This window comes from Sciurus vulgaris (assembly GCF_902686455.1).
Source record: "Sciurus vulgaris genome assembly, chromosome: 8".
Taxonomy (NCBI): Eukaryota; Metazoa; Chordata; class Mammalia; order Rodentia; family Sciuridae; genus Sciurus; species Sciurus vulgaris.
In genome coordinates, this window is record NC_136468.1 from 46,829,679 (window position 1) to 46,853,148 (window position 23,470).

Genomic DNA, 23,470 nt, shown 5'->3' on the forward strand with positions numbered 1-23,470 from the left:
TCTTATTCATTCTACCTCTCTGCCCTCTGCATTTCTGCCTGCATTTATGTGGTTTTCTTATGGTCACTGTCCTTCATATGTGTATATTTAATGGTACTAGAAAAAAATGATTCTGGGTGTTCTTGTGACAACATTCTGCCTCTTTCCATATTGGTTTTGTTTACTATCCTCTAGGAAAGCCCTCTTTACCACTTGCTAGCACTGCGATGTTGGCTCCATAACCAATTCTGTGTCTCAGTTCCTTCGAATATGAAAAAAAAAGTTTTAATTGTATTTACCTAATAGGGCTGATGTGCAGAGGATTAAATGAGTAAATACATAAATACCCAGTACCTGATATAAAGTAAATACTAAATATAAATTGTTATTAATTATTATTAGAGTGAGGAGAGACTAACTTCCTCATAAATTATCATCAAGATTGCATCAAGGAAACAAAATCCACTCTGAGAGACTTGAATGGTAGAGAGGATCTGAGATTAAAAAAATATAAATCCCTTATTTGATGGCAGGTATCATGTATTGATCTCTTTATAGGTACCAGACAGGCATTGAGATAGGGATGTTAGAACATAATTTCATTTAATCTTAACTCTGGCACTGCAAACAACCAAAATATACTACAGAGAAGTTAATTTGTCTAAGACCCCTCTTTAGAAGGAATTGGGCCGAGATTTTTTAAGCTGCTCTACAAATACATATTCTTATGTACTTAATTTAAGCAATAATGGCTCTCACACTTTAACATCTATCATTTTGCATAGTTTTTCCATTTGCCACAATAATTAAAATGAGAAATAATTTCAATAGTTCCAGCAGTCTGGATTTCAGAAACCAGTACTATTGTCAGACTGGGAGGTGTTACTTGTTGCCACTGCCCAATATAACAAGATAGCCTCTTACTACATATTGTTAGTCCAGAAAAAGGTCAAAATGTAAATCTTAAAGTATGATTTCTAGTGAATGCATATCACTTTAACATCATCATACAGCTGAAAAATCATTAATTTGAACTATCCTAAGTCAGGGAATGCCTGTATACTTATGGTGTACAACATAATGTTCTTAAATATTATGAAATGGATAAATGAGACTAATTAAAATAGGCAGTCCCTCCCCTACTTATCCTTTTTCTTTTTATTTATTTATTTTTTTATTTTTTTGGTAGTGGTGGTGGTGGTGAGATACCAATATTTTCAACAATTAAAATATGCAATCACTCTCATATTTATCCTTTTTTTGTAGTGAGATACCAATATTCTCAGCAATCAATACACATCAGAATTGTATTATAAGGGCAATACTACTTTTCAAAAAATCATGTCATAATTGTAGTTCTCATCCAAATTTGTTCTTTAGTTGATTCACTCTCTATTCTCCCATACATTCTGATCATTTCTCCTGTAATTTTGTTTTAAGGTGTGGATTCAAATGGATTACTATGTTTCATTATCATTTATCTGTTTAAATGTCTCTAAAAAGAAAGAATATGAACTCCTTGAGGAAAAGGACCTTATCTATACATGTTTGATAAACAGTACTTGGTAGATAGTATGAGCTAGTTATTGAGTGAAGAAATAGGATTTCAATATTTTTTTAAATGTGAACAAAAGTTTACAAAATATCTATCTATATATTTAATATTCATCCATAATATCTCTTATGTTACCTATGGAGTTCCAGATAATTTAGCACCATATTCAAAATGATACTTAAAATATTCCAAATGACACATTTTGAACAGCATAAAATGTTATACCTTATCCATTTTTACTTATTGTTTTATAATAATCTTTAAACTAGAGTTTATAATAATCTAAACTAGAGTTCTACACATACCCACAAATTCTATTAATAGGCCATTTGCCACACAGTAATCCCCAAGTTTGGGCACTGGAGTCAGGAAAACAGAATTGCATTTGAATTTCCTAGTCCTACCTGAGCGACTGTGGCTGGTTTTGACTGTTCCTTTTTGAACCTGAGTGTTCTGTGATGTGGAGATACTTAACACCAAGCTTGGTGATTGGTTTAAAGACTGGAGTAATGCATGTTAAGGGTCTGGCCCTTGGAAGGCTGATGAATGCTAGCAGTCTCTACATCTTCACAAAATTCCTTTCTAAGTCGTAAACTAAGTAAAGGTGTTTCATACGTTTTACACATTTTGAATCTTTTCCAGTCGGGGAAATCTACACGGGTATCAACTCTGGCAATTCAAGAGTCCGAGTAAGGCAGTAAAAACAAAATGATTCTACCTAAGTCAGAAGGCCGGCTAAACCCGTAGGAAGCGCTGGGAGGACCTGCAGTATCCCAGCATTCCTCGCGCCAGTCCGGTAGCTCTTTCCCCGAGTCTCTGTGGTAGCGCCGGCGTCGGCAGCGGCGGTAGCGGCAGCGGTTGAGGAGTGAGGGTTCCAACTTTCATACCGCATTGAGCGGTATTTGGCTTGGAGGGTCGCGATGTCAGAGAAAAAACAGCCGGTAGACTTGGGTCTCCTAGAGGAGGACGACGAGTTCGAGGAGTTCCCTGCCGAAGGTAACCAGCTGAGTGCGCCGGCTTCTGGGCCCCGCAGACGGTGACTCAGGCGTCCAGCGGGCGCTTAGGCCTGCCTCGGGGGTGCCGCAGGAAGTCTGCAGCCCCGCGGCCCGCACTGGAGCCTCGGGCGCGCGACCTCCTCAGTGCCGCCGCTTCGGGCTCGGGGTGTCACTGTAAGACTCAGCGGCGAGGCCCACGGGCTTCTGCTTCCCCCCTGGGAGGACCGCGGTGAAGTGAGGCCCCTCACCGAGGGTCTGGGATGGTTGGTTCCTTTACTTTTCATCTTGGGTATACCCAACATCTCGTTCATATCTACACGATCTGTTTTCCTTTGGAAACAGCCTTCCTGTGCCTTTTAACTTTTCTAAAATTAAATTGTTGTCCCTAGTCCTGTTAGTGCAACTTACTTTTAGGACGTTACAAATGAAGCCTGTTAGCATCATGTGTTGGGTGCATACTACATATTATTGCTTTACTCCTGTTCTCGCCAGTTCTGGCCTCTTTGAACTGAGAAACGTTTAGACTTTATAAGGCCCTAAAACTTTCACGTTTTTATTAACTTCAGAACTGAAAAGAAACTTTAATTCTCTCAGTGTAGGTAATAACCTATAGTTAATATTGAGTATCTGCTCTGTTCTCAGAAACTGAAGTGCTGTGCTTGTGTTAACACTCCATTTTTCACAAATATAGGAGGTAGATAACTGGTATTGCCATTCTTTCACCTAAGGGAACTGAAACTTGGAACCATTAAGGAACAGGCCCAGTGTCTGGTAACTGGCTAGAAGTAATCAAACTGGAATTGGGATACCTGGCCTGTTCAAACTAACTTTGTTAAACCTTTTGCTTGTTAGATCGCTTTTGCCAGTTAGGTTTCCAAAATTGTTTACTTTATTAGCTAATGGTTAGGAGTAGAATTTCCATATAATTACTTTATAAGAAAAGGAAGTTACAGTTACGCAACCTTTCTGAAGGTGGTAAGGAGAGAATTGTAGTTATTCTGTGGAATAACTTGTAGTTGAGAGCTTGTCACATAAAAGTTGTTATTGAAATTGTGCATTCATGGTTCGATTAATGCATTTTCCAACTTTGGGGAGTATTGTTGCCACATCTTATCCTAATAAGAACATGTTTGGTAGGATGTCAATTTTGGGATTTTAAAGAAAGAGAATTTTTATTTTGAAAAGGAAACTAAGATAATATGTTTTTGTGGAGGCCTTATTGTTTATTCTGAATAACTTTTTCATTGTGGAAGTATAACATCTGGAATGATTATCTAAAGGTACAAAGGAACAAATGCTCCTTTTATTTTTCCCTTCCATTATATATTCTGAATCTGTTAGTTTGGCAGTTTTTCACAATTTCACTAATGTACAGGGAGGGGCATGTAATACACTGGTCATTAAGCAGGAACTGTTAAAAAAAATCATGCTTAGAACATTTATGAAATGCATTCTCCAACTTCTTGACTATTTCTCTAAACTGAGAATAGGCTGTATTAGGGAGACATTCAAAGTCTTGCGGGTGATTGATATTTTGGAGGCTTTGACATGGTTAGAATTTTAGAACCAGAAAGCAGCTTAGTCTAGAGATTTCATTTTTTATTATAGAATTAGTTAGGTTAGTAGCAGAGTAAGGCCTAAAACTGACATACATCATAATTTATTTGAAATTTTGAATACTTTTTCATATCAGAGAGATATTGAAAGAATGTAAAAATATTTTTATTAATTTTCTTTCTCTGACAATTAGAAGTGGGTGAGAGTAAAAGTGGAAAGAAAATAAGTGGTCCTTTAACTTATTTTATTCTCTCCTTCCTGTGCCAGCAAGATGTCTTGCTTTGCTTTTTTAGGATATTTAAATGAAATTGAGTTTACCAAAGGAGCACTAGTATTTGCAAGTGCTATTATAAAGAATTCTATAATTTTTCCATAACCAAAAATACTACTATATAATCTGAAGAAATCATGAGTAGAATACTATCCACCTCTGTATTCACTACCTGCCCCCTGTTGAGAAATTCCTGGGTAAGACACTATTTTGGAGAATCTTTTTTTTTTTTTTTTTTTTTGAGGCAGACAACAAGCTGATGGTCCCCAAACAACAACAAGCTGCCAGTGTTCTGGAATAACGGAGGCCTTTTCACTTGTCCCTACCAAAGCAGGACATCTTACAGTGGTCTAAACACCAGGGGTGTGTTTCGCAATGTCACATTCACTTGACAGGTGGGAGTGAAAAAATTGTCAGCATTTAGTGGGTAGAAGTTAAGGAATTTAAATATGTGCTCATGCTTAGACAGTTCTGTATAAGGGCAAATTGTCTTAGGAGCAGTGCCATTGAGGATTATTTACATGAACATTGTATACTAACTGGAGTAGATAATCAACAAAAGGGTTCTTTAGAATCAAATATAGAAGGTAGACAGGAACAGTATTGACTCAGATAGTGTGCCAGTTTGCCTAGCGCCACAGGAAGCTTTGCGTTTGCCATTATTAAATGTAATAATGTGAATGCATAAACAATATCCAAATATTTAAGTTGGTTACATGGAGAGAATTCATGTCATTGAAAAATTTCAAGAAAAAACTAGTCATTATCATGAAAGGCAGAGTACCTATTGAATGTCTGTTATTGGTAATTGTATGAAAGAAGAAAGTTTTTGAACAACAGGATGGAATAATAAGCATGATGAATATAGATCAGGCCTGTGTTCAAAATCTATTCATAAACTTTAGCTCATCAACTCATGCTAATTACTTACTTCTTTAAAAGTATGTTATATAGGTTAATTATACATTTGAACATGGGGGTATACCACCAAACTGTCAAATTTTTCTCTGGCATGTCCCCCACGTTCTTTCTGCATTTCCTAGCATTCTGACACAGGTGTTAAAAGCTAATCTTGCACTTTCCCTACTTCAGCTCTGTAATCAGCTATTTCTCCAAAGCAACTGCCTTTTAGTAAAGAATGGTATTTAGAAGATAAGGCCTTGACACTGGTTATGCTCACTGCTTTTAGGATATTCCTGCTCCCAGACTAATTAAGTAGAAGAAACTAGAGAATATATAGGAATGTGTGTGTGTGAATAAAACAATGAGTTCTTAGCTGCTCAATTCACAATAGCTAGATTGTGGAACCAACCTAGGTGCCCTTCAATTGATGAATAAAGAAACTGGTATATATACACAATGGAATATTACTCAGCCATAAAGAAGAATAAAATTATGGCATTTGCTGGTAAATGGATGGAGTTGGAGAATATCATGCTAAGTGAGATAAGTCAAACCCAAAAAAAACCAAAGGCCAAATGTTTTCAAAGTGGTTGATGATACATAATGAGGGAGGAGTGTTGGGGTAGCAGGCAAGAGAAGGATGGAGGAATTTTAGATGGTTTATAGGAAAATGGGTAGGGGGTAGAGGAAGGAAAGATAGTAAACTGAGACATTATTACCCTATGTACATGTATGATTACATGAATCGTGTGAATCTACATTGTGTACAACCACAGAAATGAAAAGTTGTACCCCATTTATGTATAATGAATCAAAATGCATTCTGTAAAAATGAAAATTTTTAAAAAACCAACAAACAAACCATGAGTTCACACAGTAATCTCAAATTGCATATCAATATCACAGGGTTCATTCTAGGTTTTTTTCTTTCACCTTTGCTCCCTTCTCCATTGGTGAGAATCATGGCTACCGTTTTCTTAAATACATTGTCTCTTTGGTTACTCTCCTCTACTAGTTTTTGCCACTCTTCTCATCTTACTTAGGCTCAGTATTTGCCAGGCCACCCTTTCTCGCTTCACTATAGTCGATGATCTCTTCAGTTCTCTCCAGGTTCTTCATACCATACCATGCTACCCTCCACAGGAATGCTTTCTTTGATTGGCTTGGACTCTGGAACATCATCTGGAACCAGGCACATTTTAAATTTTAACATATATTCTCAAATTGCCTTTGAGAAGGATTATGCTAATTTACATTTCTATCTACAGTTCATTTTTTCTCTCATAAGCTTGCTTACCCATTTGAGTCTTTGCTGACTTGGTGAATAAAAATAGAAAGTGTGTTGTTTTAATTTGGATTAAATTTGAGATTTATTGTATGTTTCTCTTGTAATCAATACCATCTTAATCCTCAGTTTCTTCATCTGTAATTTATGGGTGGTAATGTTTGAGTCATGAAAGGATTATGTGATTGTGTTTGTATGCTTGGGCTTCCATAACGAGTTATTATAAATAGGATGGTTAAACAACACAACTTTTTTTTTTTTCCCTCATCCTCTGTGGAGGCTGGTAAGTCCAAGATAAAGGTGTTAGCTAATAAAGTTCCTGGTAAGGGCTCTCTTTGTTCTGCCTTGTAGAAGGCTGTCCTCTTACTGTGTTCTCTCATGAGGAAGAGAGAATAATTTCTCTGGTCTCTCTTCTTACAAGACCACTAATTCTATCAGGAGGGGCCCACCTTCATGACTTCATCTAGTCCTAATTACCTGTCAAAGGTCTATTTCCAAAAACCACTTACATTGGGTGAGGACTTAAGCATATGAGTTTTGGAGTAATACATTCAGTTCATATCAATGATATATGTAAAATATAAAGTGCCACACACAGAGTTTGGCACAAAGTGTGTATTTCATAAACACTAGTACTCTTCCTTCTCTTTCCTGTAGTGTTCCTAGGAGTTCGGATTTTGGATGATATTCGGTATTTATTTAGAATTTGAACTATGTATGACAGATATTTCCATCACTAATTTTGAGTGTATGCAAAATTAAGCTTGTTGATTTTATAGGTTATTTGATAATTGATTTTTTAGCATTAAAAAATAGTAAGTTAAAAAATGAAATACTGCCATTCGATGTTTTTCCAGAGTGCTTTAAACAGTAACAATAGTGTGGTTATTCATATGGTGTAAACCCAAATAAGATGTATATGTATACAGCATGTATTGTTTGGGGATGCATACAGATCAGAATGAAAATCCTCAGATCTAGATTCTGGTGGTTGGGAAGGGGTAGTGAGTTATTAAGCAGTAAAAATTATTTGAAAAACTACTTGATTAACTATTTTGGTGGTTCCGGGGAATGAGCAAGTGCTTATGATTTAAATAGTGTTTGATACTACTACTTGGTTATTAAGGGTTATTCATTGAAAGATTTTATTGAACTGTGAAAACATTGAGAGGAAAATAAAAATTTCAAAAACTGCATATTCTTCTTAAGTTTTTAAAATTCACCAAATATCTTTTTCCAGTTGTGTGCTCTGTCATACATGTAATGTTTGGAAGAAATGTTATTGTATTTATTCTAGAACATGTTGTTCTACTTATTTTCTCTCACCTCTTAAACTTCTTGGTGTAGGAGTTTTATATGATAAATGATTAATTCATTTGATGTATATTTGGTTGTTGTTGTTCCTTGTTTTGGTTTTGGTACCAGGGATTGAACCCAGGGGCACTTAACTACTGAGCCACATTCCAAGCCCTTTTTATTTATATATATATATATAACACTTAGAAATAGGTTCTCACTGAGTTGCTTAGGGCCTTAGCCTCCTGAGCAGCTGGGATTACTGGCTTTCACCACCATGCCTGGCCTGTTGTTTCTTACAAATCTGGTACTGAGGGAGGCAGATAGAATATTAGCTGCCATTTGTCAGTACTAATTGCTTTAGATTCATAGTCTAATTTAATCCTCACAGTAGCTCTGTGAGGTGTAGGTATTATATCTGGACACGGCAGAAATATAACTTACTTGAGGATACAGTTAACTAGAGGGTGTACTGAAGCAAATTTGTCCCTTTATGTAGATATCTTTCTTTGAAATTAGTAACTATTATAAGTGTCAAGGAAATAAAAATCAGTGGTTTTCACACCAACTGAAGATATTTAGTATATTGAAAGTGGTTATCCTGGATTGGAACTCTAAATCCTTCCCTTCCCCCCACCAGTTAAATCAGTGTAATTTTGCATTTGTTCATCTCATCTGTTGGGCTTCTGAGTATTTGGTTTTCTTCTGTGTGTAAGCGTGTTTTTGGAGGGGGAAGTTAAACACTGATGTACAGTCTAGCAGCAGCAGTTCAAAAAAAGGAGAAATTATTTCCATTTATTTAATATGTAAGGTAGCACCATTGAAACAGAACTTTCGAAAAACAGAAATTCAGAAAAGAGGGTTCCAAAACAAGGGAGAAGTAGCAGTGTGGAGGTGGAAAATAATGTGTATTTTATTTATTTAGCAGTGCTAGGGATCAAACCCAGGGCCTTGAGCATTCTAAGCAAGCACTCTACAACTGGGTCACATTCCTACCTTCATGTGCCTGTATTTTATTTGCATGTGAAGAAGCAGTTGCAAATGTGGGTGACTGGGAATCAGGGAAATCTTTACGCTGGATGACCAGTTTAGGCTTCATCATTGTAGATGAAAAGTGGGTTTTTTAAAAATTTTGTTTACTTGTTTGTTTTGCTTATTGTGGTGATATGTGTGAGTTTTCTTTGAACAGGAAGCTGTTTAGGGAATATTAACCCAGCAGAATTAATTTGAAAAGATAAGAGACCAGAGTCTGGTAAGCTAGTCAGCAATTTGTTGAAATAATTCAGATGAGGTCTAAGGTTCATTTGAGATCATTATTAGGAATGAAGTAAAGAGAGTGATGCAAGAATAACAGGGGAGGTAGAATTGATGGACCTTAGGCATCTAGCTTCATATGGTATGTTGGGAATAAGAAGAAATCAAGGATTGTGATTTTGCACTTGAATGTCTACGTATAGGGGTGGTAGAGTTCAGATTGGATCCCATTGACAAATGTGAAGCAGGGTCAAAATGAGGCAACAGATGAGTATGAGGACGTGGAAAAGATAAGAGTAAGGGCTTTTCACACTTTTACTGAATTAAAGAAAAATATAAGGACTAATCAGTAAAGAACCAAAAAAGTGGAAACGTTTTATCATATGTTTCTAATGCTGAAAAGAATTGGCTTTGGATTTTCTTTTTTTTTAAATGTAGAAATAATTATAAGTGGTTATTCTGGTTATTTTGAGCCTTGGTTTCAGACTATTTGCCACAATAACTGAAAACTCACCAATGGCCTGGTAGCAACATCATTTATTACTTGTTTCTGCTTGTTTACTCTGAAGTTCCCCACTGGCAATTTGGTCTTTTCTAGACAAAATATAGTAAATACAGTGGTGCTTTGCTAAGTACTGATTTCTTAGCTACTGAATAGTTATTAGATATGTTGGGTATAGTTATGTTCGCATTGGGATAACTTACAGAAATGAATTCTTAGAAAAAAACTAATTTTTTTGTTACACTCTAAGCAGAAACAAGTGTAAATTAATCTCAGAATGATCAAATTTGGTGTGACTTTATTATCATACTAATGAGTGTAATAATACTGTTTGCAACTGTTATTCTCTTTTATGCTTTCCTATGATGGTGAGTATTCAGTTTAGTGTTTCTCTTCATGTAATGTTCTGCATGTACATTCACATTTTTATTTGAAGAAAATTGATTTGTTTGTATTCAGAGTAACTTTACTGTTAACAATGAGAGACTGATGCTTCAGAAAATTGATATAGAATTTTACTTTTGCAACCCTATTATAATAAATAGAATTTCCTCTTTATTTTCTCTAGAGTGCTATACTTCATGCCTTTAAGAAATGTGGGAATGAGTATTAAAAACATTTTGTAAGTTGAGAGAAAATTCTTTTTATGCTTAAATATCAAAGTGATAAGTATGTGAGAGCTTTGATAGCTGGATTTTTGAAATTTAAAGCTAGTCACAGATGTAACTTTTCACTGGCAAATGTGAAGAAAGCTAACTTTAGAGCAAAGTCTTAACTAATTTAGAATTACTAGAAAGTTACATATTAGTTGTCTGTTATTGGTTATTTCTAATTCTGACTTTAAGATATGGTACTTTTTTTTTTTTTCTTACCAATACACATCTGGAAGGCCAACACCTCAGAGCTAACACAGGTGTGCTTATTTAATTGATCATCACAATTCTGGCAATGCATTTAGTGTTAAAGGTAAAGGATATATTTTATAAGGTTCTCTACTTATTGAAGGATGGCACTAGACATGGATCATGGATCTTGTTCATTTTTTTTTTTTTTAAACAAGCTATTTCTGGACATAAGGCTGTAAAAATGAGAGGTTAAGTAAAATTGCTTGGAAAAATAAAACAAAATTTAGATATTATTATGAGATGTCAGCTAAACTCAGTAGTTATAGCAGTCATAACTTTTTATTTTATGTACTTGCTTAGAGTTTAGATATGTCATAATTTACATATATTGTTATGTGTGTGCAGTATGGAGGATTGTTGGATGTGTTAAACTGTCACTTAAGTCTTTTATATTTAAGTTCAGTACGTAATCCTAGTTAATAAGCAGGATATTTAAAGCTTCCCTCTAAAGTAGATCACAGATTCTGATTTGTTAATATGTACATTACTTTTCTTAATAATAAGTGTTCTTACTAAATATTTTTAAATGCATAATAAGTGGTCACTCATAAGAAAAGTTATTTCATGGTTCATCATCTATGATAATTGGAAGGATGCTATAGTATTATTGATTACAGTGCATCTTACTCCTAGGATAGATATTAAGGTTAAAATGTATATTCACATTTATAAGATGATTAATGAACAATTTAATCCAGCATTTACATCTAATAAATAGAATACTTATGCTCTATAATAATACCAAAGAAGTACAGAACTATTGTCATATTTTTGTGTGCATTCTTCCTAAAACCTTGCCCAGTGTTTTTCCTCCTTTCATGAGCCAGTTTCTTTTCTTTTTTTTTTTTTTTAAAGAACTTCTACCTGTTCATTTCTTGTCCCTGTCATAAAAATTGCATGAGATGGTTGTTAAAGGAAGAAGAGATACTTTATATTTATGCCAAATGATCATCAAAATTTAACTTGATAAACTAAAAATTATAGCAGTCTTAGGGAAAAAAAAGAGGGGGAGAGAATAGAGAAGACACTCATTCCTATATTGTTAAGAATTTTAACTTTTTCAGATTAAAAGTAGGCACTCCATAAAACAAATTATTAACTCAATTTTATTTCTTTCTTCCTTCCCTTTTTTTTTTTGTTTTTCTTTGTACCAGGGATTGAACCCAGGGGCATTTAACCACTGAGCCACTTCCCCAGCCATTTTAAAATATTTTATTAGAGACAGGGTCTCACTGAGTTGTTTAGGGCCTTGCAAAGTTGCTGAGGCTGGGTTTGAACTCAGGATCCTATTGTCTCAGCCTTCCAAGCTGCTGACTTGGAAGCCCACGCCTGGCTTCTATTATATTTCTTGTGGTCATTTTCTGAGGCATTTGGGTCCAAATTAGTAAGTTTTCTTTTTGTTTTTCCTCTGACAATTAAAACAAGTAAAATCAGCACGGAATCATTTAAGTCAATAATAATACTGAAGTCAGCATTTAAAAAAATAAATAAATAAAATCGTGATTAGATTAAAAGTTTCAGGGACACTATAGTTTCATTGTTTCCAAAAAGGCAGTTGCTTTACAAGACATTTAAGTCGCTACAGTGTTTTTTCAAAGACCTATAAGGTTAGCAGAAAAGTTTCAAATATTATATTTCTAACTTGAATCTTTTGACACATGATCATTTACTTTTTATGGACCAGTACAGCTGGGAAACTACCTAATTAACAGTTTGGGAAACCTGTTTAGTTGGAAGTCATTTAGGCTGAGTAGAGGCTGTTGACTTAGAATCTTAAAAAAGTTCCTTTCTGACTCTATCACCTCTTTTACTCAAGAACATAGTATGTAGTCTTTATTCAAACTATTTTTTGAACATTAAACTCCGTTAGATATCTTTATAAAGTCTCCTTAGGTATCTTTATGAAGACTTCCTGTTTCTAGGTTGAACCCAAGTAGTATATTTATATAAACCTGGGGTTTGCAATTGGGAAATGATGGTAGAAAAATGTTAATATTTTCTCATATTCTCTTTCTTTGTTTTCTGATAGTGGTAATGGTGTCCGTCCCTCCCGACCCCCAAAAAAGTATGATACAAAGTAATCTTATAAATCTTTTTCTGTCCCCCCCCCAATCAAAAGCATCTCATTTTATAAAAACTTGAAGTATAAAGCCGAATTTTGCTGTCATGCAGTTTAATGGGGTAGTTTCTTATGCACTTTCTATGTAGGAAGACTTTAGTGTTATTAAGACTAAAAACATGCAATCCTGAGTGTCTAGTAAGATTATTATCCACAGAGCTGTAGGTTATAGCAAGACTGGAAGAAAATAGGAGGAATAGTATCATAATCAATGCTGTTTTGCTAAAGGCCTAGTTGTTCCATTACAAGTTTGACATACAAGAATTATTTTTTTAGTTAAAAAAATAAATTTGAGATTATTTGAAGTGCTTTATTAATTTTTAACTTTAAAAATTAAATTGTCTTGTTAATATAATGTTGCACAGAAACACATCTGTCTTAAATAAGACTCCTTCTTAATTTAAAATTTCATCATGGGCTATACCCCCATACTACCTTTACTTAATGTTCCTCTCATATATACTTGAAACTGGAACAGAAAAAAAAAAAAAACTGCAGAAGAGGACATTCTCTCAAATTGATATAGTAGCAGTAAAATAGAGAGGAGGTAAGAAAATGAGGATGCATGAGAGTTGACATAGAAAAGACATATATATCATTGATTGTGATAGTCAAAGGACTTCCTAAGTTTCTCTCTTCTGACTTGAGAGACCAGGCAAATGGAGATACTTTTCTTCTATTTTTAAATGATAATGATGATACTCCATTTTAAAAAATTTTTGTTTGATATATAACTGAAATAAAATGCCCATATTACTAAATCATTGTTAAGCAACCTATATATAAAATAAGGAAAGCCTAAATCATACCTTTTGCTCATTTTATGTTGAAATGTTTATAACTATGTTTGTAACAGGTAACTTCTAATATGAAACTAATGACTTAAGAGTGTGTAACTCATAATTACTGGAGGGGAAGGAAGTAAAAAATATTCAGTATCTGATTTTATTGTTAATTGTGATTTAGCCATCTTTCACTGCCATGTTGTGCATATGCTAGGTAGTTTCTAATTTAGGATTACAAAGATAAATAAGATAGAATTGTTACTCCTAAGGAACTCATGCTAGTGATAAACATAAATATTAATTGATAAATATGAATTTACAGTGTTATCAGTGTTATGATGGAGATATATACAAAAGAGGAAGTGGTGTCCAAGCAGATTTTTTTAAAACCAATTTTCCCATACTTAAAATTTGAAACTTTAAACACTATGGAAAAGTTAAGACAGATACTACCTAGATTCCTAAATTTTTGTTAATGCTGCCATATTTTCTCATGTTAGAAAATATGTACAGTGATATACGTGGTATATAACATATATGATTTATATATAAAATATACTTATTTTAGAACTTTTTGCCAAGTAAGCTGTCAACAAAATGACACGACACAAGTATTTTAGCATGCATACTTAAGAACATTCTTCTCTAAAATTATTTCACAATCATGCTTAAAAAAGTTAACATTAAATCACTACTATCATCCAAATATACATAGTTCATATTTAGATTTCACTAATTTTTAGAAATAGTCTCATTACTTTTCCCCTAACCCTGTGTTCAGTTAATTTGCATATGTATTGTATTTGATTATTATATCACTTCAGTGCTTTTAAATCTAACAGTTGTCTAACAATTGCTGTCTTTTTTTTTTTTTTTTTTTGTCTTCTTTCATGATCTTGACTTATTTGAAAAGGCAAGTTGTAGTAAGTTCCATCTTCTGGTCCCATAGTTTCCACATGATTAGATTCAGGTTCAACTTTGTTAGAGTATGACAGAAGTGATGAGTGTTTCTTATTACACGATATCAAGGACCCATGTCAAGTTGTTCCAGTTGTTAATGATGCTAAGACCACTTGGTTAAGATGATAGCCACTATGCCTGTTTCTCCTTTTGTAATGAGTAAGCAGTTTATCCTGTTAACCAACCATTTTTCACCCTGTAATTTTAGTGTACATTGTTGTTCCTTGCCTGAGTTGCACTGAAAGTTTGCAAAATGGTGATTTTCTTTTTTTTTTTTTATTCGTGGTGCTGGAGATTGAACCCAGGGCCTTGTGCTTGCAAGGCAAGCACTCTACCAACTGAGCTATCTCCCCACCCCAAAATAGTGATTTTCTACTTCTGTCATTCTTAACGTTTATAGTAGCTGTAAAGAAGAGCAATCCCATCTTTTTGTCTCAAATATTGCTAGAGACTCATGGTTTTTTTTTTTTTTTTTTTTTTTTTTTTTGTATATTCAATGTGTCATTCCCTTTACGCCAGTTTCTGAGCCTTTTGATGCGCTTTCTGTCATTAAAAATAAATCTCTGATTTAGCTAGTATTTTCCATTTCCCAGATCTGAAATCCATTATTTCTTCAGGGAACTAGGGTTCCGTTCAAAGAGAGAATGAATGAATGCTATTTAAACTGACTTCAAGATAAGTACAAGTCAGGTCAACTAGTACATTCAAACAATGGCACAGAGACAAATGAGGAGCAACGTGAAGTGGTTGATGAATAGAAAATTGTAAACAGTTTCAAAACATGAAGTATAAAATTGGCTAAATAAAAAGGGTCTTGTGGGTCATTCTTCATTGTACAGTTTTCAAGAATGTGTATAAGAGAGTACTTCGAGTCACATGACTGTCAGGAAGTTATCCTGCTGGATTTGAATATTAAATAATTTAAAATAATCTTCATTTTAAAACACATGGATTATGTAGTGTAGGATGGTGGGGTGTGAAACAAAGCTGTGTCAAGATTGTAGAAAGTTGGTCCATCTAAGAAGAACGGGATATGCATAAACTCTTTTGTTTGGGGGATGGATTAATAAAATTAAAATGAAGAGAACGTAGTGACATTGCCTTGGAAGCTAAATTTTTGTCAGAATCAGGAGAGTTGAAGCAAGACCTGTTAGAATATTGCCATTATGTATGTGAGAAAGGATAATGTGAATGTCTAATCTAGAGCACAGATAATGGGGATAGAGAGACAGGGATAGATTTGAATATGATTTAGGGAATGAAATGGGCCAGACTTGTTCATGGACAGAGAAGGAAATTTGAGATGACTTTCCTAGCAAATGAGAAGACTGAAGGAATGCTTCTGTGTTTTTCCGGGGAAGTGTATTGGTGGCGTGTGAGGATAACTGAAGATAGTTAAGTTTTGGTCCTGTTGAACTTGTGTCCAGTGAGCAATTGCATGTAGAATTTTAGACTTCATGGGAGGGTTCTGCATTCAGATTTGGAAATCAAACACGTAGTCTTAAAATGTGTTACTTTGAGGGAGGGCATGGACTAGGAATGCATTCCTAATCTAGGCATTCTGTTGTAAAGAATTAGTGTTTAAGAACATAAGGGAAGGAATATTGGGAGGCAATTTATATTTCCCTATATGCCCCTTGGTTTGTTTGTTTGTTTATTTATTTTTATGATACTGGGGACTAAATCAGAGGTGCTCTGTCGCCAAGATGTACCTCTAGCCTTTGTTTATTTTTTGAGATACGGTCTCACTAAGATGCCTGGGCTGTACTAAAACTTGAGATCCTCTTGCCTTAGCCTCCTGAGTCATTGAGATTATGGGTACATGCCACCATGCCCAGCTTGCCCTCTTGGTTTCTGATATAAAAGTTATAACTAGAGATTAGGTTGTAAGAGCCATCTTATAGTTTCTTTCTTCTTGTATACTTAGTGGTCGAAGACTTCTGTGCTTTTAATGTTACTTTCTCAATAGATACTCCTTATTCACATCCTAGAATTCCTGAAGGTGTTAGTTTACATGTGCATTTTCTTAGTATTATGAATAAAAGCTGAAATCTTAATCTAAATCACTCCTACCACCAAAAGAGAAGAAAGAACAAAGAAAATATAGAAAACCAAAATTACTGTAACATTCCTCTTTATTCACATCTGTATTTTTCCTTCCTTTAAGAATCTAAATTTTATATTGATGTTAACTAGTTAAATAGTAGTGATGGCTTGTAATTTTACTGTCTATACATGAGTTTTCCCTTATGTTGAACAGTTGTAAATTCCGTGCTGGTATCTTCCTGCTAGTTACCTTGATTTGGGATTGTTGGAACTGTTTTGAAAGATTGTCAAATAGGCCTTATAAAAATGAGTTCAAAGAAAAATCAGTGAAGCAAATATCCTCCTTGAAATAAAATAATAAGTTTTCATGGCAAGAGAATTTTTTGTATTAACTTCCATTTTGGATTATCTGCAAATTTAAGAATTGAGAGAATAAAAACAAAACTGAGATTTAAGGAGGAAAATTGCCATTTTTCATAGAAATGTTATTAGCAATTTTTAAATTATAAGAATGTTCGCTGGCACACTTTCTTAACTTTTTGTTTTGTGGAAATAATGTATGAGAAATATTTGACATCTGTTTCTGTTTTTAGACTGGGCTGGTTTAGACGAAGATGAGGATGCACATGTCTGGGAGGATAATTGGGATGATGACAATGTAGAGGATGACTTCTCCAATCAGTTACGGTAAGTTTTAAGCCAGATTTTTATTATAGCTCAGTATTAATTGTAAGTATAGAATATATAACTTACATAGATAATTGATCTCTTAAAAGATACTTAATCTTTAGTATAAAGTAAGACATATTACCTTCATCTACTCAGTTTCTAAATATAAATACTTTGTGTAAATGCGTACAACTTTTGTTTCTCCTAACCTTTACAAAGGTAGTTAAATAGAAGCATGTTTGCTCTTTATCTTCATGAGTCGTCTGTCAATGTTAATTTTCTACAAATACTGAATAACTTGACCAAATTAGAATCATAGAGTGCTATGGACCAAATAGTGATTCTGAAATTAGAGTGGATATTAGGATCATTGGAGTGTGCTTTTCCATACTGAGGTAAATAATATTCACAAAACATAAAATTAACCTTAAAGTTTACAGTTCAGTTCATTTAGTACATTGACAATATTAGGCAACCATCACTTCAGTTTATTTAGTTCTAGTATTTTTAGCATTCCAAAAGAAAATTCCATACTCCTTAAGCAATAACTGTGAAGAATTCCCCTTCCCCTATCCACTGCTAAATCTGTTTTCCATCTGTATGAATTTGCCTGGTCTGGACCTTTCATATAAATAGAATCATACGATATGTGTTCTTAGGTGTTCAGCTTTTTCACTTAGCATAATGTTTTCAAAATTCATCCATGTGATTGCTGCTGTGAGCATGGATACATCTGTTATATCTGTTTTCGGGTTTGGGGGCTATATATTTTCAGGTTTGAGGGATATATACCTAGAAGTGGAATCATTAGGTTTTATGGTAATTCTAGGTTTAACTTTTTGAAGAACTGACAAACTGTTTTCTGCAGTGGTTAAACAATTTTACATTTCTGCTGGCAATGTATGAATGTTCCAAACACTCCACAATAACTTATTATTTTTCATTTCTTAAAAAATTAGAGCCATCTTGTAAGTGAAAGATGTGAAGTGGTATCTCACTGTGCATTTGATTTTTATTTCCCTAAATGACTAAGCTTAGAGTGCTTCTTGACCATTAGCTTGTCTTTGGGGAAATGTCTATTCAGATTATTTTCCTGTTTTAAAATTGGGTCATATGTTTTATTGTTGAGTTGTAAGACTTCCTTACATATTCTTGGTACTCAAATTTCTCAGATTTGTGATCTGCAAATTCTGTTAGGTTGTCTTTTCATAGTGTTCTTTGCACAAGTTTCATTTTGACGAAGTCTAGTTTATTTTTTCTTTTGTTACTTGATGCTTTTAAGAGCGTTTCCTTTAAGAATGCATTGCCAATAACGAGTATTTATCCCTATTTTCTTGTAGAAGTTTTAGTTACATTTAGAGCTATAATCCATTTTAAGTTAATTTTTATATATGATGTGAAGTAGAAGTCTTAACTAATTTTTTGCATTTGAATATATTTGGTTGTCCCCACACCATTTGTTGAATAGAAACTTCTCTTCCTTCTAATTTTATTATGATTCAACTCTCATTTATCTGTCTTGACCACAAGAATATCTAATTCTGCCATATGCTTTGCTCAAAGCAAGATGTAGAAGGTCTCTTGTTTTTTCAAAAGGAAGGTAACTTATAATTAACTTAAAATTAATCGATTGATTGATTGATTGATTGATTGATGGTGCTGGGAATTGAACCCAGGGGTGCTTTACCACTGAGACACATCCTCAGTCCTTTGTATATTTTTCTTTTGAAACAGTCTCTGGGATTATAGGCATATACCACAATGCCTGGTTTAAAATTTATTTTTAATAGTGATACAGTATTGCCTTTTGTGCAATGCAGTTTTTTTTAATGGGTCCAAACCCATTCTAAAGGTTTTTTAGAATTTTACTGAGACTAATAAACAGTTTTACCCATTTCCTTTCTCCTTTTTTTTGGAAATAGTACAATTTACTTTGCACTGTTATTCTAATATGTTTATAGTTCTCCATGATTTCTCAAAGATGACTGACTCAGGTTTTTTTATTTTATCTTTTGATTCTTTCAGTATCAGGGCCTTGGGATTTTAAACTATTTTAATACAGCTTGGAGTTATCTCACTTTGGTTTTCAGTTTTGTCTTAATGACATTTTTCCTCCTACAGTTTTATGGACAAAATAAGAATGATAGCTGTTGAACGGTAATTGTGCTTTTTCTCTTAAGTCTGTTAACAGTACACCATCTATTTCAAGCATTGAACCTGTCCTTTTTAATTCTTTTGATCAATATATGCCTCTTAAAGTAGCCCTTTTTGGTATTTTTATGAATCTCAATCCACTTTGAGCTAGAGTTGATTCTTTATATAAAAGTTTAGATGTCTTCTTTTTGCATTAATCTTTGTTTTATATCCTTTTAAAGCTGAACTACATTAGAGAATTCCTTTTCTTGTACAATAAGTACCTTCCTATTTGGAGTCATATTATCCTGTTAGAATGCTTATTTTGAGGTTTTCCAATGCTGTTGAGTTGTATTCCGTGTTCTTAATTATATAGCAATTTTTCTACATAAACTGCTACATTTAAACATTTTAAAAATTGAGGGTAAATGAATTTTTCTTCCTTTGTCATTCAAAAAGACCAGATATCATGAGTTTTTGTTTCTTTCCTTTCATTGGTCATTTAATAGCATCTTTCCCTTAAAAATTTAAGATAGTTGAATGTTATGATTTTTGATAGGAGCCTTTAGTAGTAAATGTATCAATAATTGAATTTTTTTTGTTACTACCACCTCTTGCCTTTTTTACTGGCTTAGAAACATTATCCATATATTCTTTATGACATTATTTATAATACACCTCCAGGTGCACCCATTTTCTCTGTTGTGTTTTTGCCTTTTGGCTTCTGAATTTCCATAAGTATAAATTATGATATGTCCGTTAGTAATAGAGTGTGTTTCCCCATTTGAATCATGAGGGGTTTTTTCCCCACTAAGGTTATTGACATTAGTTTTTTCAAATAAAACTTATAGTGATAGATTGTTCTTTGAGCTACATAATCTAGAACAGAAACTACAAGTTACATATGGCTATTGAGCACCCGAAATGTGACTGGTACAGATGATGAACTGAATTTTTTATTTAAATAGTCACGTATGACTGTTATATTGAATAACACAGGTAATCCTTGTTTTAAAATTTTTGTATTAAGAAGTCTCCTGCAAAGATGTTATTTCTAGTCTTTGTGAAATGCATGGATGCTCATTATAGTATCATGAGCCATGGTAAAGAACATATTTTACTGTTTTCTGACATTGTTGGGTCCTAATCTCATCTAACTTTGGAGAGGCAGCTTAGATTTAAGATTCCTTCAAACTGCCTGTATTTTCCAATCCTGGATCTGCCTCTTATTTAGCTGCATGGACCCTGATCAAGTCATTTAGCTTTCCTTTAATTCATCTTTTCTCATATATAAAATGCAGATAATATTACTACTTTACTTACTGGTTTATTATAATTGAGTTAATATGTGTGAAGTACTTATCGTATGTGTTAAACAAAAACTCAGTGTAGTAGGCTGTCCACTTTTCATGGTCTTTTTCCTCTTTCAGTCTAATGACTTTTAACAGATAGAATAAGGCCCATCTCTGTCTCTAAAATAAGAGTCATTGTATTTTTTTGCTTCTCCTGACCTGATATAATTTCTGTACATATCAGTAAAAATAGGTGGTATTATAAGGTTTTTCCCAATCCTCTATCACATCTCATATAAAAATTCCAAGAACATTTATAATACCTGAATTATCAGATATAGCTACTGTTATAAAGCCAAGAACCTAATTGTTATTAGTCTTTTTTCATGTTTGGTTTGCAAAAGGAATGCTACTGCTTGTTTCAGATAGTCTATATTCACTGTGTGTTCTGTAATATTCCAATTGTGTGAGTTTCTCCCCCCTCTCCTTTTTTGTCTTTGTTGGATTTTTCCATTCAGTAGTCTTATGCTGTTACTGTGTTTTTGTTTTGTACTTAGTGACCTCAATTTATTTTACTTTTGGCTTTTTATACTTTTAAGTTCTTAAAGAATTTTGCATCTTCTGTAAGAATTTTGTTGATAGGGTTTTCTCATCTCCTCGGTGTTCAGAAACAATTTTATAAATGTAATTGGTGACAGCTTCCTATCAGTAAGCAGATAGACATGAACCCAAAGGATACATTTTGTGTATTTGTTATTTAAGTCTTGGGTTGAACTCCCAGGGCTTTGCCCTTATTAAAATAAGGGAAAGTGAATGACCTATGGTGATTTTTGTAAAAGGGAACAGAAAACTTGAGTTTTAAAATTATTTCCATTTTAAGTCAGAAAATATTAAATTTTAGAATGAGATAAAATTCAGACAATCATGTTCCTTGTAGAATGATAACAAGAATCTTGTAGAAAACATATGAGGAACTTTTTGTGATTAACTTTTTTGTGAGAAACTTAGCTTTTTCCTTCAACCTTAGTTCTTATGTTAATACTATATTACATTTGTATAACTTCGTCATTTAACCCTGAAAGCAAAGGAGATAATGATGTTATATGTAAAGATAGATATTATAATATTCAGTTTCCTAAAAGGAGAGGAAAGCACCCAAATGAAGCAATTTAGTTAAACTTCACAAAAGTAGGGACAGAGTCAAGAGACTTCCATTGGGCTCTTGATTTCTGATCCAGCATTTGTATCACCAGCCCACAGTTGTGCTCTACACCTAAGCAGCAAACAAGGATCAGTTATTTGAATAATCTCTGGTATTGATATAATTCATGGAAATAAGGTCATCATTTGTATTATAAAAAACTAAAGTTTTTAAGTAAAGGAGTTTGGGAAAATGAATAGCAATACATCATTCCTACCATGTGTCTTTTTTGCATTGTGGTTACATTGGATAATATAATATTATCTAAGCCATATTATACAAGAGAACACATTTTTTTTTCTTACTGGATATAATGATGTAGAATATATTAACCATACTTTACATTTTACACAGTGTTATATCAGACTGTTCCTTCAATAATTTTATCACAAGCTTTTGTAAAATCAGAATTGTGGTCGGAAAGTTGTTGATAATACTTGGAACGGTCATTTAAATAGTTGGAATAGATTACAGGGTTTAACTTTTTTAGTGCAAATGTTTTATAAAAGGCAGATCAACAATTGTAGTTGGCATTCTCAAAATATGACTGATATGTCAAGTTGGATAAATTATTTAAAATGACAAGCCAGGTATGGTCGCATATACCTGTAATCCCAGTGGCTCAGGAGGCTGAGGCCGAAGGATTGCATTCAAAGCCAGCCTCAGCAACTTAGGGAGGCCCTCAGCAATTTAGTGAGACCCTGTCTCAAAATAAAAAGGGCCTGGGATATAGCTCAGTGGTTAAGCTGAGCTTAACCCTGGGTTCAATCCCCTGGTACCATAAATAAATAAATTAAATAACAAAAAGGGTTTCTTTAATGTGTGTTCAATTATACCAATATAAGTTGAGATTTTCATCCACATTTAAAATTAGGAAAGTAAAGTCTAACATTTTATGACATTTATTATATTTATTTTGACTATGTATAGTTAATACAGAAAATTCTTATACCCTTAAATTTGATTAATTTTCTTCTGTGTTAAGAACAGTAGATGTGTTAGTATGGAAAGGAGTTTATTCTTGCTGTGTGTACAACTTATGATGATGATTATAGGTTAATGATTCTCAGAATTTATGTTTAAGGAGCTAGGAATGTAGGCTAGCATTCATGAGTCCCTGAGTTCAATCCCCTGCACCAACAAAACACAAGCAAACAAAAATGTATGTTTAACTATTTGTTAGAAACAGAATATTTGTATGGTATTTGGAAGGTAGTTAGAGGATAATAAATTCCTCATGTTTCTTCCATAAATAGATATATAAGAAAATTAAAGGTAAATTTAAGAAGAAAATTCTATTAGTATTATGTTGATTCACATCCAATTTCCTTCATATATAGGTTTAGTTTTAGGGACTAACATAAAGCTATTTGGTAATATTTTAAGCTGTTGCCCCCAGTTTAACTCGTTGATTTATTTATTAATGGTATTATTTCTTATCATATTTCTTTGATTTATCATGAAGAATGCCTACTGATTTGTTGTTCTTTGTGTTCTGTTTTAGAGCTGAACTAGAGAAACATGGTTATAAGATGGAGACTTCATAGCATCCAAAAGAAGTATTCAAGTAGCCTAAACTTGAACTGTATACTAAATTCTAGAACCAGAGAACCAAGGATGGAATACTTTAAGAAAGCATTTATTTCATTATCTGCTTGGATTTATTTTTGTTTTTGTAACACAAAATAAATGTTTTGATCTAATCTTGGTTTGATTCAAACTTCTCAATATTTTGACTGTAGTCATGATTTCCCAGAACCTTA

At 33.5% G+C, this 23,470-nt stretch overlaps 1 protein-coding gene across 1 annotated transcript; it reads left to right on the forward strand.

Annotated features, from left to right (window-relative positions):
- The first annotated feature begins 2,335 nt into the window (after positions 1 to 2,335).
- Positions 2,336 to 23,410, forward strand: SEM1 (SEM1 26S proteasome subunit). Its single transcript, XM_079152266.1, has 3 exons — positions 2,336 to 2,530; positions 17,006 to 17,099; positions 23,212 to 23,410. The coding sequence occupies exons 1-3, from the start codon at positions 2,455 to 2,457 to the stop codon at positions 23,252 to 23,254; spliced, it is 213 nt and encodes a 70-aa protein (XP_079008392.1). The 5' UTR covers positions 2,336 to 2,454; the 3' UTR covers positions 23,255 to 23,410.
- The last annotated feature ends 60 nt before the right edge of the window (positions 23,411 to 23,470 follow it).